The sequence below is a fragment of the Acinonyx jubatus genome, chromosome A1, assembly GCF_027475565.1.
Source record: "Acinonyx jubatus isolate Ajub_Pintada_27869175 chromosome A1, VMU_Ajub_asm_v1.0, whole genome shotgun sequence".
In the NCBI taxonomy this organism is placed as follows: Eukaryota; Metazoa; Chordata; class Mammalia; order Carnivora; family Felidae; genus Acinonyx; species Acinonyx jubatus.
In genome coordinates this window covers 194,139,106-194,166,120 of record NC_069380.1, presented here as the reverse complement: position 1 = coordinate 194,166,120, position 27,015 = coordinate 194,139,106, and the positions used below count along the sequence as shown (strand labels likewise).

Here is a 27,015-nt window from a genome sequence, read left to right as displayed (position 1 = left end):
CAGGGAGGGGACTCTCCCATGGTCACACAGCAAGTTGGTATTCAGACCCCCGGTCCAGGACCCCTTTCCTCCTTTCCCACTGTCTTCAAGTTCCCCCAAAGCAGTGTGAAACATTTAGTAAGCACCTGCTGTATGCTGGGCACAAGACTATGTTCAGTCCCACATTGTGGCTTCTGCTGATAGGGGTCCTGCTTCCTGTCAGACTGAAATCAGACTGGGTTTGAATCCCAGCTGCACCGGTTAGTTAATGCTTTCCTGTCCTTTAGACACCTAATCTCTCTGACTCAGCTTCCTGGTCCATAGGTGGGGTCAAATAATAGTGCTTATCTCAAAGGCTGATAGGAGGAGTACTGCAGATAAAGCATGTAAAGCACTTAGAACAGTGCCTGGTACTTAGAAGTTGCTCAATAAATACTATCTAAGTAATAGTTCTGGCTTGACCCATTAGTACTAACGAGAGGAAGTCTCAGTGCAGAGGGCTTTGGAGAGGGATCAAACCCAGGGAGGCAGAGAGCGGCCTCTGCTGGCCACAGGTAGTTTCCCCTCCCACACCTCAGACTGCCTTCATTCCACACAGGTTTACTGAGCACCTCTGTTTCAGGCACTGTGCTAGGCACACAGGAAACAGACTCACCATCTAGACTCCCAGCATACCGACAGAGTTCAGAAAGGCCCTGAGAAGTTATCTAGATGCCCAGTTCTTAACCTGGAGCCATGGATCCCAAGGAGTCCACCAATGGACTGACTGGGACCCATGAACCTCTACATGTCCCTGCAGTTTTCTGAGGTCAGCAGCTTCGGTTGTATTCTTAGAGGGGCTCCTGAGTCAAAAAAGGTTGATAACCAGTCATTTAGTGTAGTTTTCTCCCATTATGCCAATGGAGAAACCAAGGCCTAGGGAGGGAAAGGACTCACTCACTGAGGTCTCATAGTGAGCGGGGCTGAGCTGGGCCAGAACCAGGCCCCTTCCCACCAGCCCAAGAATCTTTTCCTGTCCATGTCAGAGAATCACAGACCTGCGTGGTTTGGGGTCTAGGTAGAGTGGTGGGAACCCTCCAGCTCCTGGTGGAGTGTGGAATGGCCTTTTCTCTGGTGCCTGAACCTTTGGCACTCCTTGCTGGGGTGACCTGGCCGGGGTGGGGGCTGCGGGCGGCCATATCCCTCAAGGAGACACTTGCTGCCATAGTGAAAACCCATCATGCTTCCCGACTTGTTCTCAGTCTCGCTGCGATAGGATCCCTGGTGGAACTTGCAGGTGTGCTGAGCTCCCTGCTCTCCGGATACACTGTGCACCTGCCCTCTGGGTGCAGAAGTGTAAGAGTCTCAGCAATTTTTACAGAAAAATTAGAGAAGCCAGACCAGCTTAAGTCCAGCATGCTTCCATTTGTGAAAAAACCAAGCAGGTGTGTTGGGAGGTGGCACGTACGTATATTCTTGTGTGATTGAATTCCGCCTCGTGATGGGGTCACAAGAAGGTGGTTAATAGTAATTGCCTCTGGGAAGGAAGAAGGAGAACCTCGGGCAGGAGGTCTTCCTGTTTCCAGTTGTCTACCCCATAGAATTCGTGGTATATATATTTTTTTCACCATTCACAAGTATAATTTTTTAATTTAAGAAATTAATTTTTACCAAAGCAGTATGGGGAAGCAAAAAGAACAAAAAGGGAAATCAGCTGGAATCCCGAACCAAAGAATCACTGTGGCGCCTGACTTTCCAGATTGTGCGCGTGCATGCGTGTGAGTGCTACAGGTGTACGTGGAGCGCCCCAATGAAGTATACACGTCATATTTTAACAGTAGAATGGGAAGACATTATTACCCAAGATCTGTTTGGATTTCTCAAAGTCACAGATCTTCCTCTTGGGTTAGTAACTCTGAGAAGGATTTACGTCTTGTTGGGATACTTGTGTGGGTCTTTGTTGTTAGACAGTCTGCTTTCTGTGCTTAGTACATTGGGAACATATTCTCGGTCATTAAATACCCTCTTCCCGTGGTCCTGTGATGACCCAGGCTCAGGGCGTGCTCAGTCCCAAGAAGCTAGCTCTGGGCTCAGGCTTCTCCCCAAGATATGCTTCTCCGTGTCCCCCCGCAGAGCTCACCCCCAGCTCCTCTCCTCTCTGCTTTTCCTGCAGCTGCAGAAACTCCTCCTCGCCACGTCCCACCCGTCCTCAAGCTCCGATACCCAGAAGGAAGGGACCACCTGGCTCCAGGCAGGCCTTAGGTCCAAGAGTCAGCGGCCTTGTGTTAAGGTATTTCTGCCCCCAAATCTCCCGAGGCCCCCAGGTGGGCTTTGAGGGGTATAACCTTCAGCTCTATATCAGGGGGTGTCAAGTTCAGTCGACTTGGGGTTTTCCTCTTTGTGCCTCACACAGCCCTTGTAGCTGGTGTGCTGGACACTTTCCAGTTTGGGGTTCTAGAAAAAGCCCCGGACTTTCTCATACACCTCAGTGTTTCAGGCGCCGTGTTAGACATTGGGTTAGAGCAGGGACAGGGAAGGTGTGGCCTGCTTTCAGCGGGCTGATTCTAATGGGTGATACACAGAAACATGAGATCCTTGCAGGTTGTGGAGACCACAAGAAGGTGTTTGCCTTTCTTCTGGGGGAAGCCCTTTGAGAGTCGAAAGCTCTGTCGCAAACACCAAGGAGTGAAGCAGATCCCTTTTCCTCCTTGGATTCCATCTTCTAAGACTTTCAAAGAGCGATTTCATAGGTGATCTCCTAGTGTTGCTCAAAGCCTACGCTCTGTCCTTCCCCTCTGGTCCCTGGACACTCCCGCAGGGGGCTCTTGAACACAATCCCATGCCCTCGGGCAGAATCAGGATTTTTTTTTTTTTAACGGCTTTATGGAGGTGTCACTTAAATATCATAAAAGGCACCTATTTTTAAAGTATAATTTGATGATTTTCAGTAAATCTGCAGAGTTGCGCAGCCATGACCACAGTTCAAAGTTGGTGGATTGATTGATTTTTTTGAGAGAGGGAGAGAGAGAATGTGAAGCACAGAGTCTGATGTGGGGCTCGAACTCATAAACCATGAGATCATGACCTGAGCTGAAACCAAGAGTCGGACACTTAACCGACTGAGCCACCCAGGTGCCCCATCCATGACCACAGCTCAGTTTTAGAACATTCCCATTATCCCAGAGAGATCTCCGGCACCCTCATTTACAGTGAATCCCTGTTCCCAGGCCCAGGTGCCATTACCAAAGGGTATAGCTCAGGGGAGCTCAGGGGAGCGGGTGGTCAGAGGAGGGCTTTGTCAGTGAACCCACGAGGGCGAAATCTATGGATGGGAGGCCTGTTAGGAGGCTGGTCGCTCCTTTGTTCCTTATCACCTGAGCATTGCCAGGTGCCACGCGGGGCCTGGCCAGTGGCTGCAGGAGGGGGGCAGAGTGGAGGGGGGCAGTGCGGGCCTCCCTCTTCACTCTGGCCTCTCTCTGTCTCTAGATGGACGGCACCCAAGACAAGAAGGTCCCCACGGTGCAGTCTCAGAGCCGGAGTTGTACGGAACTGCATAGGCACCTCACTTCGGTGCCGTCCTGCCCCCAGACTAAAGCCCGCTCCCCAGACAGGGGCTTGCAGCCGCCACCCGCTCTGAGCCCCCAGCTCCCAGCCAAGGAGGATGAGGAACCCGGTGAGGACTGCCCGAGCCCCCAGCCGGCTCCAGCCTTGCCCCAGGACTCCCCGGCATCGGGCAGGGCGCGTCCCGGCACCCAGGTTTCCCGGGAAGACATGCACGCCGTGGTGCAGCTCATTCGCTACATGCACACCTACTGCCTCCCCCAGAGGAAGCTGCCCCCACAGGCCCCAGAGCCAGCCCCCCAGCCCTGCAGCAGCCCCTCCAAGCAGGTCAAGCCCCAGCCTCGGTCCCAGCACCCTTCCAAAGCCTCCTGGGCTGAGTTCTCCATCCTGAGGGAACTTCTGGCTCAAGATGTCCTCTGTGACGTCAGCAAACCCTACCGCCTGGCCACACCTGTCTATGCCTCCCTCACGCCCCGGCCAAGGCCCAGGCCCCCCAAAGACAGCCAGGCGTCCCCTGGCCACCCATCCCCCGTGGAGGAGGTGAGGATCACAGCTTCTCCCAGGAGCACAGGGCCCAGACCCAGCCTGCGCCCGCTGCGGCTGGAGGTGAAAGGACGCGCCGGCCGGTCGGCCAGGCTGCAGCAGCAGCAGGAGGAAGAGGACGAGGAAGAGGATGAGGACGAGGAGGAGGAAGAAGAAAAAGAGGAGGAAGAGGAGGAGGAGGAATGGGGCCGGAAAAGGCCGGGCAGAGGCCTGCCGTGGACCAAGCTGGGGAGGAAGCCGGAGAGTTCCGTGTGCCCCGTGCGGCGTTCCAGGAGACTGAACCCGGAGCTGGGCCCCTGGCTGACATTCTCCGATGAGTCTCTGGTCCCTGCAGAGCCCCAAGGAGCTCTGTCCTCACTGCACCTGGCTCCCGAGGCCTACGACATGGAGGGGGCGCTGGGCAGCCCCACGGATGAGGACAGTGGTCAAGACCAGCAGCTCCCACGGGGACCCCAGATCCCGGCTCTGGAGAGCCCCTGTGAGAGTGGGTGTGGGGACACGGATGAGGACCCCAGCTGCCCACGGCTCCCTTCCAGAGGTAGTCGGAGTCGGTGGTCTGTAAGAGAGGGGGCAGGGATGGGGTGTGGCATACCCCACTGCGCTGGGAGCCAGGAGCCCTGTGTTGGGCAAGTCCCTTCCCCTCTCCGGCTGTCGACTTCCCTTTCTGTGCAATGGGCTAGTTGGGCGGATCTTCAGACATCACCCACACATCTCTGAGTTTTTCATCACGCATGGGCCAGGCACCACTTAATGAACACGGAGCGAGATGCCTGCCCTCATGGGGCTTTTGTTTCAGTGGGGCAGACAGGCAATCACAAAGTAAATAAAAAAGGAAGATAATTACAAATGGTGCTAAGTGCTCTAAAGAAGACGTCCTGGGTGATGGTGTGACGAAAGGAGTGAGTCTATAAATCTAGCTCCATAATGATGTTGAATTTTATTTTATTTTTTTTAAGTGTATTTATTTATTTTTGAGAGAGAGAGAGAGAGAGAGAGAGAGAGACAGTGAGAGCACAAGCAGGGGAGGAGCAGAGAGAGAAGTGGGGCGGGGGGGAGAGATGCAGAATCCGAAGCAGGCTCCAGGCTTTGTGCTGTCAGTGCAGAGCCCAACGCGGGGCTCGAACCCACAAACCGTGAGATCATGACCTCAGCCGAAGTCGGACGCTCAACCGGCTGAGCCACTCAGGTGCCCCTAATGACGTTGAATTTTAAATGGTAACAATGGTAGATCTGGTAATAACAGGTATCTATTGTGTATTTGTTGTGCCAGGCACTGGTCTAAAACTTGACACAGCTTATCCCCAGTGACTCCTCACAGGGGGCCTGTGTGGCAGGTACTGTCATAATCTCCATTGCACACACAGAAACTGAGGCACAGAGATTGAGCCGTCCATTCAGCCCTCGAGTCCTACATCCATCTGTGGACCAGCCCTGAGCCCCTGGCCTTCCCTGGGGCTCCCCACCCTGCTGTACTATACTGTTTGGCCAGAAGGGGTCGCTCTCGTACCTACCTGCTCTTTCCCAAACCTTGAGTAGTCTGCCAGGTGTTAATGTTGCTGAGACCCTGCGAATGACGGTGACTTTGAGTTGTTCCTGCCCTTCCCTAAAAATGACAGAGGATTTTGGGTCACATGCTTGAAGGGAGCTCTGCCTGGTACCAGTGGAAGCTCGGGGTCTCCTCCAGAGGGAAACATCTGGTAGTGATGATGTGTTGGGGAATCTTATTTTCTTCTTTTTCGTCTTCTTTTCAGACTCTCCCAGGTGCCTCATGCTGGCCTTGTCACAAAGGTAGATTTTTGGAAATCAGTGGTTTATTATTTCATGAGTCTGTGTCCTGTTGGGTGTGTGTATGGCGGTGGGGGTTGGATGGTTCATCAGCCCGTGAGCCTGCCCCTGCCCCCCATTCCCCTGCCCTCATTGCCATGCGGAGCCCTTGGTAGCCGGGCTCCCTTAGAAGGGAGGTCTCTGCAGGCCCAGGAACGTAAGGAATTAAGGGTTCAGGCCATTTCATAAGCTGTCCTCTTCAGAACCTGGGAAGGAATTACTTTCTTCACGGGGGAAAGGTGATAATGCTCCGTGGCTTTGGGCAAGTCTCCTCCTCACTCGGGGTGTCAGGTCTGTAAAATAAGGAGGGTGCTGATGCTTGTCCTGTCTCCACCTTCCAGCAGATTACTCCTGTGTGTCCTCCAAGAGTGATAGGCTGCTTTGAACTCTTCTAAGCCAGGATGGGGGTCTCCCAGAAAACTCCCCAGCACCCACCTCTGTGGGCAGTAGAGCCGGGCTCTGTCATGGTGTCCCCTTGCCCTCCTTGCATGCTGGGAGAAGTGGAGCCTTCTGCTGACTGGCCTCTTCCCTTTCTGTCCTCCCCGCCCCCACCAGTGGCCCTCCTTTTGGCAAGAAGAGCTTTGAGCAGACCTTGACGGTGGAGCTCTGTGGCACGGCAGGTGAGCCAGGGGCTCAGCTGGTAGGGTGCCCTCAGGGGAGCTGGTATGACTTCCAGCAATGAGTCCCCCACCCTGAACAGCCCCTCGGGCAGTTGTGGGGGGGTGCCCCACTGAGCCCTCCCTGCCACCGCCGCTTGGGCTGCACAGGGTCTTGGGATACCTAATGAGGGTGCTATAAGGGGGAGAGTCAGCCGGTCAGCTGCAGCAAGCCGCACATGAGCTAAGGGAGAGACACACGTCTTCCCCCGAAGGAGCCCGCAGTGTTATGTGGGAGACAGGCTCCCACCATGACGGGTGCTGTTGCAGACGTGTTGGTTCAGAGTATGTACGAGAGCGCCGGAGCATGGAGGAAGGGGTGAGGTGGGGCAGGGCAGGAGTGTGGCCTGGGAAGATTTGCAAGGCATCCAGAGCAGGGGGCTTGTGAGCCGGGCTCGCAGGATAGGCAGAGGCTGGAGAGAGGAGGCAGCGAGAAGTAGATCCCTGGCAACAGAATCTACAGGAGCAAAAGGCACCCAGGGTGAAAGCCTTAGGTGCTCCTGAGGAGAGGTGCGCCTGGCATCACCACATCGCGGAAGTGGAGGAGGGGCCGGAAGGAGCAATCACAGAAGGCTGAGAGGGATGCCAGGCTGAGAGTTTGAGCTTGATCCTGCAGGCTTCAGGAGCCCCAGACGGGAAGAGATCTCGGGCATTTAGCAAGTTCCCTCTGCACTGGGGCGGATGGAGGCCAAGGTCAGATGCAGGAGCACTCATGGCACCGTGGGGGTCCAATCCAGGTGGGAGGTTTGACCTGCGGTGCCTGCCTTTAAACTCCCTGGGGAGACATCAAAACAGTAGGGAGAGCTGGTCGAATGATTGGATGGAGAGCAGGAGGAGATATCTCGAATGACCGGGAGGCTTTGGCTACCATTGCCGGGCTACAGAGGGATGGCAAGTGGATTTTGTCACATGCCAGCTCAAGAACTAACCGTGGGCTGCGTGAGTCCCAGGCCACGTTCAGGCTCAGCCACCAGTGTGGTGTTCGATTAGTGATGCCTGCCATTCATTGGGTTGGGAATGTGGTGGTACATACACTGCTTATCTGCCATCCCAAACCAGACCCTCTGTCCCTTGGAGGAGTGACCCGTTTCCACCTCACACGGTTCTCCTCTTGCTTGGCTAGGACTCACCCCGCCCACCACACCTCCGTACAAGCCCACAGAGGAGGACGTCTTCAAGCCAGACATCAAACACAGCCCAGGCAAAGACAGAGCTCCCAGCCTTCCCAGCTTGGAGGGCCTCCAGCTCGAGGCCGCCGCGGGGGCTGCCCACAAGCTGCCAAAGAAGCACCCAGAGCGGAGCGAGCTCCTGTCCCACCTGCGGCATGCCACAACCCAGCCAGCCTCCCAGGCTGGTCAGAAGCGCCCCTTCTCCTGTTCCTTCGGAGACCACGATTACTGCCAGGTGCTGAAGCCAGAAGGCGCCCTGCAGAGGAAGGTGCTGAGGTCCTGGGAGCCGTCTGGGGTCCACCTTGAGGACTGGCCTCAGCAAGGGGCCCTCCAGGCCGAGGTGCAGGCCTCCAACAGGGAGGAAGACAGAAGCCGTGATGCCAGCGCCCCCGCCAAGGACAGTGTGCTACTGCGAGACCACGAGATCCGCGCCAGCCTCACCAAGCACTTTGGGCTCCTGGAGAGCGCCCTGGAGGACGAAGACCTGGCCTCCTGTAAGAGTCCTGAATACGACACTGTCTTTGAGGACAGCAGCAGCAGCAGTGGTGAGAGCAGCTTCCTCCTTGAGGAGGAGGAGGAGGAGGACGATGAAGAAGAGGACTCGGGGGTCAGCCCCCCTTGCTCTGACCACTGCCCCTACCAGAGCCCCCCCAGCAAGGCCGGCCGGCAGCTTTGTTCCCGCAGTCGTTCTAGTTCCTGTTCTTCCTCCTGCTGCTCCCGGTCACCAGCCGTCCGAAGGACCTTCAGGTATGGATGGGTGGCCTCAAGAGGGACAGCGGGCAGCCGACGACCCCAGTTCCCAGGGTGCCAAGGGAGGGAGGAGCCCTGAAACTGGGGCTGAGTCTCTCCGTGTGGCCTGTGTCCTGGTCAGAGGCCCTGGAGGTGGTCTCCCTGGGAGAGTTGTGGGGCAAGTCCTGGAGGCAGGCAAAGCCTGCCGTGTGGCAGTCAAGAGTGACCCAAATCTCTTGGCCCCGGGAGAGGAAGAATACCCACTTCCTGGCTGCTTGTGGCTTTATGTCTAAATGAACTTGTCCCTTATTCATCCATTTCCTGCTTTGGACCCAATTTAATGTCTATGTGACCTTTGCATGTCAAAGGCAGATTAGCAGAACTCTAATCTTCGTTCTAAAAATAAGACCCGGATTTAAAGCAGCAGTAAGGTTATTCCCATCTCTTGGTCCTGCTGAGCTGTGCCAGGACTTCCAGCCAGTCAGTTGATCCCCCGGGAGCCGCTCCACCTTCGCACGGGGATGATGCATCATGAGCCTGTTTGCTCAGACCATCTTGGCTCAGTAAACCGGTCTGAAAGAAGGAGCTGGTCCAAAAGTCAGTGGGGAGCTGGGCAGAAAGAATGGAAGTTTGGCACATTTTGGTGGAGTCAGGTTGCTTCTTTCCCTGATCACAGCAGGACCTGACCTGACCTGACCTGACGTGGGGAGGCCTAAGCGGGGTCAGGGCATGTCCCAAATCCTCTGCCTGCCATGCACCCGAGTGACCACTAGATGGTGCACTTGGGTCTAGAGCCATGCAGCAGCCACCTGGAGTGCTTGTTACCTTGCAGCTGCATGGACCCCACCCGCCCGGTGTCTCAATCTGTACATGGGGGTGGGGGGGGGAGGGGGAATCCGCAGTTCTAACTAGTTCCCAGGTGATGATGTCACCAGAGTGCCATACTCTGAGAACTAGAATTCAGGTAATAGAAAAGTATCTTCTCGTAGAAAAACTCTGCTTTGTATTTATGTATCTACACCAGTAGCTCTTAACTGCCTGAAAATCTGATTAAAGCAAACGCTTCTCTTCCCTTTAAAATGTATGTAGACCTGTAACTGGGCATTCAGTTTGAGGGGGGGTTGTAGACTCCCCTGACACTAATGTTAGAAGCCCTGAACTACCTGTTAATCAAAATGAGTTTCCCTAGCGATTTCTCTAAAAGCCCTTCTCTGTAATAAGCCAGGATGATTGGTCAGACCTCTCTCTGGCTCCATTCTCCTTTTGCCAAGGGTCACGGGGACTTAAGTGACTAGGCGTCCACACTAGGCAGCTTCCTGTGCAACATTGAGTAGCTCAGAAGCTACGAAAGGTTCTCTTCTTTTTGAAACACATCCTCCAAGGCTGGAGCTGGGGCTTCCTGGCCTCCTTTCCCTCCTGACCGGCTCAGGGGCGTTAGGGCAGGGCCTGTATTCATGAACTTGCCTGCAAAGAGCTGCGAGCCTCTCTAGAAACTCCCATGGATTCGCCTTTTCCTCTTCTTGCTTTTGGGCCAAGTTCCGGGCTGGCTTTTTCTGCTCACTGGAGAAAATTAATTGGTTGACTCGGTTTTTGCTCAGCTGGCAGAGCTTGGTGCCTGGCAAGCCTGGTAAAGGAGTCATCAGCCTTCTCCGGGCTCACATTTTAAAAAAAATTTTTTTTTTTAACATCTGTTTATTTTTGAGAGACAGAGAAATAGAGCACATGTGGGGAGGGGCAGAGAGAGAAGGAGACAGAATCCAAAGCAGGCTCCAGGCTCTGAGCTGTCAGCATAGAGCCCAATGCGGGGCTCGAACTCACAAACCATGAGATCATGACCTGAGCTGAAGTTGGACGTTCCACCAGCTGAGCCACCCAGGCGCCACCTCCCCCCCGCAGGGCTCACATTTCTTAAACCTGTGCTTCCGATCCCGGCTCTGAGCTGGTGTCACAACACAAACCCCACAGTACCTTTCGGTCACTCTCAACAGTTCAGGTGGGGGAACTGCCAATGTGTTACCAATGGATGATGACACTGCGATTTGTTGCACTTTAAAGTTTGCAAGTCATACCCCCTTCTATTACCCTGTTTGGCTTCGCAGATGCTCTTGGAGGGCGCATCTGCTTCTTACCCCCATTTCATAGATGAGGAAGCTGAGGCTCAAAGAGGTTCAGTAGAAAACCATAGCAAGTAATTATTGAGCAGGTCTTGCGCCGAGCATTTTCTGATTTGATCCTCACAAATGGCCAAGATGGCAGTACGGTCTCCCTGTTTACAGTTGAAGAACTCAGGCTAAGGGGAGGTGAGTAACTAGCCCAAGGTCGCCCAGCAGGAGGTGGCAGAGCCGGGATGCGAGCGAACACAGGCTGTCTGACCGGAGAGTCTGTGTTCTTATCCTGCGTGCTGTATTTCCCAAGGACGCAGACAGTATGTGCAGAGCCCGGACTCCCCCCTGCCTCCCATGCTGTGCTCCTTCCAGTCCAGCAGCCTGGCTCTCTCGGGGAGGAGGCGGTGTGCAGACAGGCGGCAAGACGAAGGCGTGTGGCACCCAGGGGTCTCCCCGGGCAGCACATGCGGGCTGCTGAGCCTGATAGCCAGACTGGACGTGGGGGCTGTGAGGGCCGGGTTGCCTCGTGCCTGGGCGCCAGCCATTAGACAGCAGTGGGTCCAGGATCAGCAGACCTCCTTCTGGCTCTGGCTTCCCCACATTCCATCCTTAGGCAAACCCATATTGAACCTGAGCCTCGGGGTTTTCATCTGGAAAATGGGGAAACGTAAGACCTCAAAGGTTGTTTTCCCCCCATCAGGTCCCAGACAGTGATGAAGTGAGAGGGCCTTTCCACCCTTAATGGCATAAAAAGGCGAGGTTCAGACGGGTTGGGATTTCGCGACACGGTGGTTCCCAGTGATCTCGTCCCAGAGGCTGGCCAGAGGCGCCGGTCACATTGTACAGAGCCATGCCCAGCCCCGGGCTGCCACTGCTGGGGACGGGGCGTGCTGGGCTCCTTCTGCCCTCATGAGCAAGTTCTAAAGAAGCGTGCCTCGCTTCCGGGGGCAACTCCACCCGCCCACCCTGCCGTGGTCCCTCCTGAGAGTGAGTGCCTGTGGTTTGCTTGTTCACCGACAGGTGTGAGAGCAGAGGACCGTGTTCAGACGGAACGCCAAGTGTCCGGCATGCCAGGAAGCGGCAGGAAAAGGCCATTGTAAGTGATCTGGGGCCCCAGAGCCCGGAGTGAATGGGGAAGAGCAGGGGCATCAGGACGTGCAGGGGCTTCATAGACCCGAAGCTCTTTGAGGCCAGCTGTGGCCTGCAGAAGATAGTCACGTTTCTCTCACTTAAAGAAGCACCAGGGTCACCAAAGGGCATCAGAGGTGGCATCGTGCAAAGTGCGGCCGAGGGACTGGCAGTGAGGCATGTAGTGGGTGGTGATTTTAGGGCTGAACGTCAGAGGCTTAGCAGGGCCGAGAGGGCAGGCTGCGGTTGGGGGCGGGGAGGAGCAGAGCAGGGCCAGCCAGGCCACAAACCAGCCCTGGTACCACCCTCTGTGTGACCTTGGGCAGGTCTCCCAGCTTCCCTGAGCCTCAGTTTACTCATCCATACACAAAGGAGTTGGGCCTTGTCCTTCCTAAGCATCCCCCAGCTTGATCTGGTCTGAGGGACCAGGAGAAGCCTGCTTCTTGCTTCCTACTGACCCCCCTGATCTTCCCCCAGAGTTAGTTTATGGGCCCAGGCTATGCCTGGTGAACCCACTGCAAAGCACCTAGAGAAAATTCATCAGGAATCTGCAGTGGGGAGCCGGAGCCAGCCCCTCCATGTCACTAGAAAGAAGGGAAGAGAAAGTAAGACAGATGCTCAGAAAGACAAACAGGCTTGCACTTGATTGCTTTCCTGCATAACTGGCACTTCCGGGCAGAAGCAGGGAGGACACATGAGGTGTGTGTACCCCAGAGGTACCCAGCTGCCTGCGGGCAGGTACTTACAACCACAGGCTGTGCCTGGAGCATCACCTTGGATTCCACGTGTGACCATTCAGCAGTGGGGCCGTGCCTGGCACGAGCAAGACAGACAAGGTCCTCATTCCCGTGGTTGGGGCAGAAGGGAGAGAAAGGCAACAGACTCGTAAGCAAGGAATAAACACTGTAATCAGAGATTGGGAGAGGCGCGGTGGAATTAATCACATGAGGCTAAACTCTCTGAAACAAACAGTCGTGTTTTGACTAGTGGGGAGGATGTGTTTACATGGCAGTCTAGGAAGGACATCTGCGAGGAGCTAGACCCTGACAGATGAAAGGAGCCACCATGTAGTTTCAGGAGAACCATGGGGCAGAGGCAGGAAAGAACTTCCCAGCGTAAGGAGCTGAAAGGAGGCTGGGGGAGGGGATTCCTACACTGAGCAGAACCCAGTTCCCATGGTTGACAGCAGAGGTCTGCTGTGGCCCCTGGGCCTTGTTTCCTCCCTGCCAGCTGGGAGATGAGAGTGGGGTGGTTCCAGATGGCTTTAACCTGTTCCCGGAGAAAGCCTGTCCAAACCAGAACCTGTCACTTTCACCCACGAGAGCACAGGTTTCCAGGACGCAGCCGGAGTTTCTCCAGCGGGTCAGAGCAGCGATGGCATTCACTGGATCCAATCACAGATTGGAGGGGAGGGGAGGGCACATTCCATCCTGGGCTGCTCCCCACCCCTCCCTCTGCTGGGCTCTTTTAGGGGCCCACAGCATGGCACCCGGCTCACCTGAAGTGACCCCTTAGTCACAGTTGTCTATGCACTGCCCTGGCAAGACTGAGGATAGCGGTGACCCCAAGACCTGTGTCCTGGTCCCACTGCCTTCCTCCCAGCTCACTGTGACCCCCACAACGACCTGGTTTCCCATGCCTGCCCATTCCCATCCTCGGCAGTTTGCCTTTCTTTCTTCTTATTTTTTTTTTTAATGTTTCTTTATTTTTGAGAGAGAGACAGAGTGCAAATGGGGGAGGGGCAGAGAGAGAGAGAGAGAGAGAGAGAGAGAGAGAGAGGGAGGGCTCAGGCTCCACACTGTCAGCACAGAGCCCAGCATGGGGCTCAAACCCAAGACCCTCGAGTTCACGACCTGAGCCAAAGTCGGACGCTTAACCGACTGAGCCATCTAGATGCCCCGACAGCTTGCCTTCCTATCCCCTCCCCACTACCCAGAAAAAATCCCAGACTCCAAACACAAATATGAGTAAGCAGTTATGAGTAAGCAGTTAGATTAATGATGATAAACTCCCCCCTCCTGCCTCTGTCCATTCTCTGCTCATTTCCTCCAAGTGAGCATTTGTTCCCTTTAAAGCCACTTCCCCGTCCGACACTTAGCAGCCCCCTCCTCCAACAAGGCAGGTCTTCCGGAGAGGAGTCGTCATTGTCCTCTCTCTGATTCCGGCCCCAGTTAGTGTTACCCCCTCAGCCGGACATCGTGGGCTGAGACCTAGGACTCCATAGAAGCCCCCCATCAAGCGGGTCCCAGGAAGCCAGGAAATGACTGGGTTTCTGTGTGTTTCCCTCCTTGAGCAGGGTGAAGGCCGTGTGGTATATGTTCGCAATCTCTCCAGTGACATGAGCTCCCGAGAGCTGAAGAGGCGTTTCGAAGTGTTCGGTGAGATTGTGGAGTGCCAGGTGCTGACGAGAAACAACAGGTGAGTCCGGTCAAGCTGTTGCAGGAGAGGGGAGTGGGGAAGGGCAGGGGTCCCCGTTCAAGGCCAGCCACACAAAAGATGCCGGAGAAGATCCGCAGAACAAATCTGATGAGATCCGCAGCCTGGACCTGGAGAGCCAGGTCCCACAGAAGGTCCAGTAACAACTGTGTGGCCCAATAATAAGCAGTAAACTCCCACTGATGGTTTGCTGACTGCCAGGCAAATCCTGTGCCTTCTCTTAAACGTTCTAACCTGCCTATGACATATGCACTCATTCTTTCTATTGCTTTCCCTTCCCGGGCAGCTCAGACAGATTAACTGAGCAGCTAGTTAGTAGCAGAGTCAAATCTGCAGCTCTCATAGCTGCTTTAGGTCTCCACTCTGATATAGGGCAGCAAACAGCCCCCGGGGCTTAAAGGGACACTTACACAGGAACCACACTGCCCTGCAAGGACCCGTGCCACTCATGCCCCTCTGTTCCTCCAGAGCAGCCAGGTCAGACCCTTTATTCTGCTGGGAATCTTTGTTTCTCCTCACTCACCTGGGGAAGCAGTGTTCATCTGTCAGGGAACCCGCATGCAGGAAGCATAGGTTGCATGTAAACACACGACTTAGATGTCAAAACTTTGTCAGTTTTGAAATAACTCTAAAGTATCTCCCATCGTATTTGCCAACTGAGCTTTGAAGGTTTTTAAATTCAAATTTAATAATCGTTTTAAAAACTTCAATGAGAAACTTGTTTCTACATAGGGATCATTACACACGTCACATCCATTAAGGTGGCTCCAGAAAATAATAAGTGTTGGCAAGGATGTGGAGAAATCGGAACCCGGTGCACTGTTGGTGGGAAGGTAAAATGGTGCAGCCACAATGGAAAATGGTACGGAGGTTCTTCAAAAAGTTAAATATAGAATTACCATCCGATCCAGCAATCCCACCCGTGGGTATATACTTAAGAGAACTGAAAACAAGAGATCTCAAAGAGATATTCGCACGCCCCTGTTTATAGGAGCATTATTCACAATAACCAAGAAGGGGGAACCACCCCCATGCCCATTGGCTTATAAATGGGGAAACAACATGTAGTACATGCAAACAAAGGAATATTATTCAGCTTTAGAAAGGAAGGAAATCTTGGGCGCCCGAGTGGCTCCATCAGTTAAGCGTCCAACTTCAGCTCAGGTCATGATCTCACACTCCGTGAGTTTGAGCCCTGTGTCGGGCTCTGTGCTGACAGCCGGAGCCTGGAGCCCCCTTTGGATTCTGTGTCTCCCTCTCTCTCTCTCTCTCTCTCTCTCTCTCCCCCTCCCCCACTCATGCTCTGTCTCTCTCTGTCTCAAAAATAAATATTTTAAACATTTTAAAAAAAAAAAGGCAGTCTGTCGCATGCTGCAAGCACGGATGAACCTTGACAATCATGGATAACCTCATTAGGCTACGTGAAATAAGCAGCCACGAGGGGACAAATGCAATATGGGTTCCACTTCTGTGAGGTGTCGGCAGTAGTCAGATTCCTGGGAACAGCAAGCAGAGAAAGTGGAGATCCGTTCACAGCAGCGTGAATACACTTAACACTACTGAATTGTACACTTAAAAACCATGAAAATGGTACTTTGTGTGTTCTGTGTTTTTACCACAACTTAAAAAGAGAAAGTCGTTACACAAATAGGATAGTTTTAAGTTCTGTGCAGTCTTCAGGACGTCAAACAAGAGAACGTGCAAAAATAAAGCAAGCAGGCTTGGACGTTGAAAGAGGCAGAAGGGGTCCAACTTTGGCCTGGTTCAGAGAGGTGTCAGGAAATGTGAACCAGCTGAGTACTTATTAGGCGCCTAGTGTCGGTAAGCCTGTCGCGAGCCGTAGCAGAAGTCCACATTGTCTCTGCCCTGAGGAGTGCACGCAGCAGAGGGACAGATCGGTCAGGATTCTTTTTCTTGCTGTTTGTGGAACTGAGGAGCTGGGGAAAGGACCGACCTTAGGCCCCCCTTCGCCTCAGCACCCTTCTCAAGCAGGCTTCCCTCGGGTGGCAAAATGGCCGCCTCCACGTCTAAGCTTACGTACCTCCTACCAGGGGCAGCAGGAGTCTCCCTCACAGTTGGGGCCAAGAGCTGGGATGCACTCTTTGAGGCTCTGCTTTGGGCGACAGGCTCATCCTTGAATGCATCACTGTGGCCAGGGAGGGCCACCATCATGTGACATCCCCTGGTGCCCTGAGCCCGGCTGAACACGTGGCTCAGTTGCTGAGCAAGCAGAGAGGTGTTCACCATAAAGGATGATGTGTACAGAATGCCAGCTGTACTAGGGAAGGGGGAGGCTAAGTCAGCAGCAGCCAAGGTGCTGGTAGCTGAGGCTGGCTTTGAAGGAGGCAGGAGGGAAGGGTGGGGGCCTAGGTGCCACAGATCCAAGAGAAGTACATCAGCTTTCATGGTGGGAGGCCTGAGTTTAAATGCCCTGCCTGCCATTGCCTTGGGGCAAATTCTGAACTCCGCAGAGCCTGTTTTCCTCATCCCTGAGCGGGGAGAAAATGCCAGTGGCCAGTGGCAGGGTGATCTGAAGAGTGAGGCGCCCGGCAGACGTTCTGGGAATCACCTGCTCTTACTGTTCTCACACAGTGGAGGTCAGCCTAGCGACTGCCCTCATCTGTATTGGGGCGGGCGGGGGGCAAGCGGCCATGGTTACTGAATCAGTGTGGCTTTCTGCTCTGCCTCTGGTAATGGGTGGTCTGAGGGTATGAATCAAGCTGGCCCAGTAACATGCTCCCCCTGACCTCTCCCCACAGAGGCGAGAAGTATGGCTTCATCACCTACCGGTGTTCTGAGCACGCTGCCCTGTCTCTGAGGAATGGCGCTGCCCTGCGGAAACGCAACGAGCCCTCCTTCCAGCTGAGCTACGGAGGGCTCCAGCACTTTTGCTGGCCCAGACACACTGACTATGGTAAGTACACAAGGCCCCGCCACCTTCCAGTGAGACCCAAGGCATGAGGGGCAGTGACCTCCTTTAATGAAACCCACACCCAAAGCCCCCTCTGGACCCAGTTCCCACACCAAAGCTCTAATGTGCCGATTGGGTAACTTTGCAGCCACTTCGCCTGGAGGCCGCCATCTTGCTTTTCTTCTGGTCTCTGGTCCATCTTGTCCTCTCCCAAGACTGGTACCAGATTCAAGCCTCCTGTGGCCACTTGGAAGGTCTAGTCTTGTGTTCACAGCCAGCTGGTAGAACGATGGTTACTGTCTCTTTGACCTCACAGGGCCAGTGGCTGCACTGCCGCCTTGAGGGGCATTCCATGGTGACCCCAACAGGCAGCAGGCAGCCTTGTCCATTAATGGGCCACAATGAAATAATATTGTCACCGTGCTCTCACATTTGGAGAGGAGTTGGTGAAGAAGGACAAAGAAGTACAATTTAGGAGAGAATTATCTGTAGAGGAGAGTCTGACACGGGGTCCGTAGTACGGGGCTGAGTGTGAGTAAACCGAGGAGGATTCCAGGCCGGGCAGTGCTCCACCTGGCTGCATGGCCACCCATGGGGACCTGCTTCCGTGTCTCTACAATGAGGGCATCCTAGCTCTGGTGGCCACCTTCCGTGACCTCCGCAGTGGTTCACTAGCCAGCAGGAAGCTCTTAGGGAAATAGATTAATGGGATATCAGAGCTAGGAAGGAGCTCTAGGGTGCTCTGGTTCAGGCCACCCCATTCTAGAAACAGGGCAGCCGAGGCCGAGAGACACTGACGACAGGGCAGTGGTGTCACGGTAGAATGGCAAAGTTGATTCTTGCTGTCTGGTGTTATTGGAGGCCTGGGGCCACATGCACCCCATGGGGCTGACCCCAGTGGCAGATTTTCTGATCACCTGGCCTTTCTGAGTGGCTCACTGCCTTCCCCTCTCCTTGACTCCTCCACCCCCTGCCCAGATTCCAATTCAGAAGAGACCCTTCCTGCATCCGTGAAAAACAAGTACGAAGCCATGGATTTTGACAGCTTACTGAAGGAGGCCCAGCAGAGCCTGCATTGATAACAGCCTTAACCTTCGAGGAATACCTCAATACCTCAGACAAGGCCCTTCCAATATGTTTACGTTTTCAAAGAAATTAAGTATATGAGAAGGCGAGAGAGCGAGCGCGTGAGAGAACACACGTGAGAGAGACACTTGAGACTGCTGTCCTTTTAAAAAAAAAAAAAAATCAATGTTTACATTGAACAAAGCTGCTTCTGTCTGTGAGTTTCCATGGTGTTGATGTCCCACTGCCACTTAGTGTCCTCGCTTCCGGCGGGTGGCCCCGGGTGCGCCTCCAAGTGCTGGGTCAGTCACCCATCTCCCCCTTCCTTCCCGACCGACTTCCCTCGTAGACGTGCAGCTGTGTCCACCATAACATTTCTTGTCCGTAGTATGTGATGATGAAATTGTTACTCGTGAATAGAATCAGGATTATAAACACATTTTTAATTGAAGAAAAAAAAGTATATCCTTCAAATAACGTATTTATGGCTCAGATGTACTGTGCCTGGGATTATCGTATTGCTTCCTTGATTTTTTAACTATGCACTGTCGCGAGGTGTTTGCCACTGAGCTGCTCCGCTCCCTCTGCCAGAATGCTCGAGAGGCGCCGGGCGGCCGGGAGGCTGATCCCCAGGGAAGTGCGGCCTGCAGCCGCAATGAGGAGCAGAGGGGAGAGGTTTCTGGGACTTCTCTGCCGTGCTCTGCCCTCGGTGTCTCACTGAGCAAGGGTGGGTCCAGTTAGAGTCAGAACCCTCATCTGGTGCCAGCTCGTGCCCGGAGCTTGCGCCTGGCCTGGCGCACTCGGATCCTGGCGGACCTCGTGAGGAAGGCAGGGGTGAGCTGCACTGTTCTTGTTTTTCCAGGTGAGGCGGGCAGTGCCCCAAGAGGTGAGATGACGGGCCCGAGGTCCCACGGCCAGTGGGAGGGCAGAGCGGTGCCCCAGCCCAGGCCTCCTGATTCCTGGTCCCATGCTCCTGCAGTAGTGGGGTAAAGATATAAAGTCACAGGGACTGGTAGAGGTGAGTTGAGCAACATTGGGCCCCAGACTAGAAGTCTCCGGGCTCACTTTGAGGGTTAAGTCACCAACTGCCTTGCCAGGATTAGGCGGGTTTAGACTTGGACCTGCGTCTGGATCCAGAGGGCTCTGTGGACATGCCATGAGAGCTTCAGTGACACGCCTGGGATGGCACAGGCAGGGTGATCCCAAAGCAGCCGTCCTTGCTGGGACCAGCCACCAACCCATCCCACTCCGACCGGCTTGTCTTTCCCTTTCCTTCACCTGGAAAGTTGCTTTGGTGGATGGGGCAGGGGTAGCAGGAGGGCATGTGAGGACTGAGGGTGGATAAGACCATCTCCAAGGTCCTTTGCCATCCAGACAACATTCTGATTGGGCTTTACCGTAAACTTGATGTTCTTGAGTGATGTCAAGCCATGTCCAGCTTGGATGTTGTGCAGGTGCCTTGGGGAAGCGTGGCCAGGCTGGGTGTGAGCTCATTGCTTCTGCCTCAGACAGAGTGGCTCCAGTTTAATCTCGTTCATATATCAGGGTCCCTTGGGAAGTTTCTGTCTTAAAAAGAAAAGAAAAGGAAAGAGAAAAAGTCCTGCTTGCTTTAACAGTGTTTGAAATTGACTCATTAAACTAAACAAGCTAATTTAATCTTTTGCTACTGCCAGGCTTTAGAACTTTGAGAATTGGTAGTTGATTTTTTTTTTTTTTTAAAGATTATCAAGTACCTTAGTAGGTATACTGGGAAAGTGAGCTTGTCCTGGGAGGTGAGAATACTCCCAGCCCACAGAGAAGACTGGAGGAAACAGGCTTTAGAAAGAATAGGGAATCTGAGCTCCTGGGGATCAAGTCACTTGACTGCTCTGGGCCCCCACATTCTTTTCTCTGAAATGGACTGAGGGGAAGTAGGCAAGTTGATCTCCAAGGTTCCTGCCGGCTCTGAGAGTCTTAGCTTCTGTGAAGGTGGTCTCTAGCTCGGGATGGCAAATACATAAATGGCACATATACCACTACTCCCACCTCCTTGGCCAGTGGCAGACATAACTAATCGACCACAGCACTCATGTTCTTTGAGCTTGGTCATACTAACTATTAGAATCCTCAACACAGTGCTCTGGGCAGCCATTACTAACGGATCAGAGTTTAACCTGGTCTGATCTTCGAAAGGTTCCCATTATACAGAACCAAATGGTGGCTGGGTTTCACGTCGGCCCATCCCTATCGCGTCCTGATGTGTGAGAGAAAATCCCCCTAAGGCCATTCGTTGGCACAGGACTCGCAATAATACTGTGACACATGACCCCCACTTGAGTGGGGGGAGCGAATGGAATAGCAGACATGAAATGTTTGAGGGAGGCGGGGTTTGTGAGGATGAACCAAGAAAGGGACTATCCCCAGCACAGACCTGAACATTGTAAATTCCTTTAATAGCTATTCACTGCCTAGCATACAGTAGGCACATAAATAAATGGTTATGGAATGCAATAGAATAGAATTTAAATCTGTCTGCTGCCCCCACTGCGTCCTGATTTGCACCAAGGAGCATGCTGAGGTTTTATCCTGTGGAAGCCAATAGGAAGGAGCTCTAGATTCAGAGTCTGGAAGAGCTGGGTTGAGGCCTGGCTCCACCAAGAACTTGCTTTGTGACCTTGCTAAGTCACAGAGTCCCTCCCCCACCCTTTTGCACCAGGAAGAGTTGGCCTGGAGGTTGCCTAAGCCGCTCCTACATACAAGACCAGTCTCTCTCTCCTGTCTTCTGGGTCAGCCGAGGCTGCCCTTCCCAGTCAGGTTAACACAGGACCCTTGAGGTTACTTAGATACTGGCCCTTGAGCAGAGTCGAGATCTGCGCACGGTGTTGGGAGGTAACGTGCCTAAAGTCAGGGCTGGCCGCTGGCGGGAGAGGATGTCTGCCGAGAGCATCCCACAGGGTTTCTGCTTGCCATCCCGTCCACAAAAGGCTGCAAGTTCTTCTAAAATTGACCAACCCTGCAGATAACCTCTATCTGGACGACTCATTCGGTGCTGTGTATTATTAACCAAGGAGACTCCAGGGTTCCTCCAGGAAAACTAGGCAACCTTGGTCTCTTGCCCACCACATTAAGGAGTAACCCAGAGGGAGCAGCTGCTATTGGCAACCATCTCATCGTAGCTCTGTCCTCGTATTTGCTCTGGATGATGTTTACATGTGATTGCCATAAAAGCTTACTGTAAACCGTGTCGACAGCTGCCCACGCCGGGCAGGTTGTACTGTCTGTCCCTGTGCTGTGCTGGTGTTTGCAAAAATGTCCGATCCAACCGCTAAGTGGAATTCTTCCATCTCCTTCCTCAGTCGGTACAAGGCTGAATCAGAATCCTCACGCTTGGGGGTTCTGGTGACCGAAGGAAAATGCATCAAAGAGGTAAAGAATATGAGTGGATGGAGTGCAGAGAAGGCCCCTGCCCCCCGTAGCCCCTCACATCTTGCTCCCAAGCCAGGAAACTGGTCTAAGAGCACGAGTTAGGGGTCTGCATCCGCCGTGAGGTCTTGCAGTGCTGCGTGGTGACTGTGCTCAGGGGAGAGGCAGGGCTTCCGGGGCTCTGGGGGCAGGAGGAGGAAGGGAGGAGAGCTCTGAGCTGCAAACACTCAGCGCCCAAGTCCTGACGCAGGAAAAGATGCACTAAGACGTCTCTTGTTGCATAAAGCCTCTGCTTGTTGATGTGTTGAGAGCAGTGTCTTCTAGGCATGTGCAACATGCGTGCCGAGGCCACCGTGCAAGTGGCGGCTGGGGGCGGCAGGGAGGGTGTTGACACACGGTCCTTCTGCATGGACAGGTGAGAACCTCATCCCAAGCCTTGGGCTCAGTTGAAATCACAGCTGAGCCTGAAGCTTGAGAGATGGGCCGTCCCGGCTGTGAAGCGGAATCAGCCCTGGAGGATTGGTTGATCTGACTCACATCAAAACGGCAGTGTTTTTCTTAGCATTGAGATCTAGCAGCTACCCTCAGATCTAAGGGAAGAAATCGCGTGTGCGGTAGCAAATAAAGTGAACCTCATGGTTTTGTTGGCCAAAGAAGAGGGACCCCCTCACCCCTTCCCACCGGGGCGGAAGGAAAGCAGCTAGTGCTTATGTGCAATATGTTTAAGCCGGTCCCCAAGTCAAGTCCCCGGGGTGTTTGCCCACGGGGCAGACAGGGCTCCGGGGCTGTTTGCTGAGTCCGGAAGTACAGGGTAAATGGAGGGAGAGCTCGGGAGCTGGGAAGCCCACGTGGCCCAAAACAGACGCTGGGTGTGGGGAGACCCCTGGGAGCCGGCTGCAGGACGTCCAGGAAATAGGCAGAGGCTGACTTTGCATTGAACCAATAAAAGCACTTTGAGAAAACCACAACCCTTCAGCCTGGCTCCATGTTTCTACGCTGGCAAAGATGGGTCTCCTTTGGCTTGAGTGAGGTACTCTCCCAGGGATTGGGATGGGGTCGGGAGTGGGGCTGGTATGAGGGAGGAGAGAGATGCCTTCCTAAATAGCAGCAGGAAAGGCCAGCCCTTTGCTGGCCCTTTTGTTGGAGGCCCTAGAGATGGGGAACGGTGAGTTTAGATCTTGGTACCTATTTTTATATATGTATAAAAAGTTGAAACAGCCCAGCTGACATCAAATGGGTTTACAGAGCAAGTCATTCAACTATAAGCCATCTCAGTGAGAAACCTGATGTTTCTTACTTGCTGTGTGATCCCGGGCCTCTGTTCCCTCATCTAACGGATGAGGATATTGGATGGAATGAGCACTCAAGTCCCTTTCGAACCCGCTAGGCTCAGGTTACCAGCCGGGAGCCTCAGGAACCCGTCACTCACCCGTGAACCGGATCCCATTCTCTGGCCGCGCCCAGCTGGTGTTCAGGGTGCGAGTTCTCTGCCGGGTAACCAGCCAGCAGCAGACTCGAACCCACATGGTCCTGGCCGAGTTACCTTGTATGAGGAGGCCAGCTCCCCAGGACAGATCTAAGCCATAGTTTCTCGTGGGGATGGTGAGAAGTTCAACCCCGACTTGGCTGGGTGGTGATGTCACATCTCCCATCGGCCTCGTTGTCATCGTCCCCGCGGAACAGCTTTTAATCCGAATGTTGTGACCGCTTGGCTGTTTCTCTCTTGCTCTCAGACAATACTAGCAATACACTTGTTTTTTCAAAAGAGCTTAACTTAGGCACTTTTCACACGTTTCCTTCAAATGATTGTAAAACATACGGGGCGACAGGAGGCATCGATCACACTGCATGTGTTTAGGGCAGCTTCTGCTTTTTGTTTCTCTAGTGATACAGCAGTGGTGGCTGAGGCTTTGAGACCTCGGGGGACGGATTTTCAGATATTCTGTTTCGTCAGAATGCCTTGCACATCTGGAAGCAGCAGGGCGGTCCGACTGCCCCACCCGGGGGCGCGGAAAATACGGTTTTGTAGGTGGTCAGTCCCCGGGCAGAGCAACGCCACGAAAGACGTGTTTATGTAGCTAGAACCCGCTCTGTGCTGCGTGTTTTGTCAAAGGAGCCTGCAAGGGAGCCTCAAAGAGCCTCTTCTTCCCCTTTGCCAGCCTTGCTTTATGGGTGACTTTTGAAGGGATTGGTCGGCTTCCACCTCAGCACTTTGCCTTATCGACGTCTGGTCGCCCTCTAGTGGCCAAAGACTGTACCCACCAGCTTCCCAGATGGAAGGCAAATAAATCCTTTCGGCCCCCTTGCTGTGCAACACCAACTTTGGGAATTCTGTGTAATGGCCTGAGTGAACTGTCTATGTGTTTAGAGCCCAGTGTCACGCCAGTCAGAAGACTGCAGAAGCAACCGCTTAGCAGACTCTGGCACAGACCGAGAAGCACACTAGTTATCCTGTGGGCAAAGGAGACAGGAGTGGACCCTGTGTCCGGGTGCCCAGGAGGGGTTTGCTGTAACTGCAATACTGGCATCCCAGCTGCTGACCTTGTTAAGCGAACCTCTGCTGGGTGGCCCGCCCTGTACTCTCGGGACAAGCAAAGAGGTTACGTGTGAGGAGACTGGGGGGGGGGGGGAGGGGCGGGGCGGGGGAGGGGAGGGGGCTGGCCATGGCCTTGGATACGGTCCACTGAATAGCCAAACAGGTTTTTTTGTTTGTTTGTTTGTTTGTGTTTGTGTTTTGTATTTCAAACTCTTGTCGAGTGTTTTTGTGTTAGGAATAAAAAGTCATAAACTCTCCCCAACTTTGTTTCTTGAGGGGTGTTCTGATTCCAATGGAAACAGGTTGGAAATCTCCAGGGGAGTGTGGTCACGGTGGTCAGCGGGACAGGGAGGTGGACCGCTTGGCTTTCCGGATGGTTTCTGGAGGCCATGACCATCCAGAAGTCTGGCTTGGTGCCGTCCGCTCTGGAAATTCACACCCACCCCTTTGTGCCACGGTATTAGCATTGGCTTTGAGCGTCGGCTTCCTCCACAGGCAGCTGCTAATGTTGAAATCAACTCAAGATCCCTCTCCCCGACCCCAGGTTTCTAAAAGACTGTGTCTGTAGCTAGCCTTAATCGACTGGGCGAGGTGGTCCCCATGGTCCCTTCCAGCATTTCCAAATCTTGGACTCAAATCCTTTTCTCTTGGTGTGACCATGCAGCCTAGAGAATTCTGAGCAATAGGGAGCCAGGGCTTTCCTCGGCTCTGTGACAGGGTTAAACCAGGGAATGGCTAAACTTGTCAGGTTTGGGCATCCCCAGGGGTACTACCGTAGGGGGCATTATTTATTAGGAAGCTCAACAAGGTAACTACAGCCTGGGGTGCGTGAGCGCAAGGCTGTGTGTGTGCGTATAGGTGTGTATTTGTGTGTGTGTGTGTGTGTGTGCGTGTCTGTCTGTCTGCACGTGTGCACGCCTGTGTGTGTGTGTATGTGTGGAATTACATTGATGCATTTCTTGAGAAAGGTGCAAGAATTTCACCTACACAGAGGGACACATCTGCTTTGTTATTTATAATAGAAAGCTAAATTTTAATTTTTTAAAGGACACTGCTAATGATTGAGAATCGAGTTTTTAGTTTTGCTATTTTTTTTAATTGGTAGAGGATTTTTATATATTTTTTCCATTTCGTTGGGTTGTGTCCTTATTTATATAAATACTTTATCTGTAAGAGGCAAGGAAGAAACCTTCTTTGCTTTTAATTATTGTGGTTGTCATGGTCCCTATTTTATTTCCGGTGTGATTTATCTGTCTCACCTTCTAAATGAGAAAATGTTTTCCTGTATTTGTACATTGTCAGATTCTATAGTTTCATAGATAATTTAACCAAATTGCTCTATGTATTATTCTTTCGTGAGTATAAAGTTCTATTTTAACGTCTGTAAATACTTCAGAACTGGCTTCTTTTCTCAGACTCCTACTATGGAGTTATTGTTTACATCACAAAAACTGTAGAATCTCTATGCTCATGTACTGTAAATAGTGAAGTGATCTGCTTATAAATAAACTGAACAAATACACTATGGAGATTAAAAAGAAAACACCACCCACAGCCCCAGTGAGATGTGTCTTTATTTGCGTGCTCGTTGAGGGACACCCTGGCCACTAAATGGGGAAAGGATTCTAGTTCCAGGGTCGCTTTCTCAGAGAGGACCGGGGTCAGGTGTGCCCCCCGAGCCTCCCAAAACTCTCTGGGTTCACGTTTCCTTCCTTCACAGCACATTTCATGGCTCTTACGAACCATTCAGACTCAGTCTCCCACAACAGTCATTCCAGGACCAGTTTTTTGCCAGGACTTTTAGAACGCTCTCCCGCTTTCTGAACAAGGACCTCCTTGTCTGGCTGTATCAACTTTTCCACACAAGCTCACTAATGACACATGCTGAAGGAGATACTTTGACATTATGTTTTCAAGCAAAAACCCTCACCAACGGACGACAACAGTACGGTTTCTGGTTAAAAACAAAGTTTCTGGTCAGAGGATATGAAGAACAGACTCGAATTGTGTGCTTCATTTGGGTGAGTTTGAAATGTTTTCCTTTGCTCACTTCCAGCAAGGGCGGTGAAGAAACGGCGTCTTCTAAGACCCTCTGTCTTGGATGTCCTCTGTTTCATGCTTTCTCGGGGGTCGCTTTTATTTTGCCCTAAAACTGCTTTACCTTTATTTACTCTTTTTTAATAATTTTTTAATGTTTAGTTATTTTTGAGGGAGAGAGAGACAGCACGAGCGAGGGGACGGGCAGAGAGAGGGAGACACAGAATCCGAAGCAGGCTCCAGGCTCCGAGCTGTCAGCACAGAGCCCGACGTGGGGCTCGAACCTACGAGCCGCGAGATCATGACCTGAGCCGTAGTCAGACGCTTCACCGACTGAGCCACCCAGGCGCCCCTTAACTTTATGTTTTAAGTGCAGTTTAAGTGCACGATACCTGTGGATATTAATGTGCCCCCAAAGGGTTGAGACGTTGGTGAAGAAAATCACACGTACCCAAGACCAAGTACAATCAGCCATTCCATTCTACGTTATGTGCAAACTGGTTTCAAGTTGTTTTGTTTCCTACATAAACTCGCTCTCGTTTTGAGGTGATTTGTTTTCTCCATCTGGAAACGGTTTGGATTTCTGCAGTCGGAAAGGAACACATCGCAATTATTTCCCATTCAGATGAATGGGGATGTTCCCCCTTAGCAGCAGGCTTCTGTGACTTGAGTTGGTCTTTAGAGAGGTTTTCCGTGTGCGTGATCGCTCAGAAGCTGTCGCCCCCTTGCTCGATGGTAAAATTCAGGAAAGCAGGGCTGCTTCTCTATTCATGGCAGGGTGCCCAGCCCTGTTGGTCAGGAGTTCCTGAATGGACGCGTGAGTGGATCCTATCCATGGCCTGATGACTGCACACACAGCTAGGGAGGCCCCCGAGCCACAGAGTCGCGGAAATAATGCCCTCAAGGATGCATTCAGTGGTGCCAGAAATAGCCCGGGAGATTTAGAGGCTCGAGA

The 27,015-nt window shown here is 53.0% G+C and overlaps 1 protein-coding gene across 2 annotated transcripts in view; it reads left to right on the top strand.

The window, feature by feature from the left end:
- Positions 1 to 23,616, top strand: part of PPARGC1B (PPARG coactivator 1 beta) — a 109,128-nt gene extending 85,512 nt beyond the window's left edge. Inside the window, exons 4-12 of one of the 2 annotated variants that reach the window (XM_027076992.2) lie at positions 2,132 to 2,248; positions 3,445 to 4,600; positions 5,814 to 5,850; positions 6,442 to 6,506; positions 7,666 to 8,458; positions 11,566 to 11,641; positions 13,967 to 14,091; positions 16,869 to 17,023; positions 17,999 to 23,616. In XM_027076992.2, coding sequence (XP_026932793.1) covers positions 2,132 to 2,248; positions 3,445 to 4,600; positions 5,814 to 5,850; positions 6,442 to 6,506; positions 7,666 to 8,458; positions 11,566 to 11,641; positions 13,967 to 14,091; positions 16,869 to 17,023; positions 17,999 to 18,099 — 2,625 coding nt within the window. In that variant the 3' untranslated portion in view covers positions 18,100 to 23,616. The remainder of the gene's footprint in view (positions 1 to 2,131; positions 2,249 to 3,444; positions 4,601 to 5,813; positions 5,851 to 6,441; positions 6,507 to 7,665; positions 8,459 to 11,565; positions 11,642 to 13,966; positions 14,092 to 16,868; positions 17,024 to 17,998) is intronic. The other variant, XM_027076996.2, reaches the window with a different exon arrangement.
- Positions 23,617 to 27,015: the final 3,399 nt, after the last annotated feature.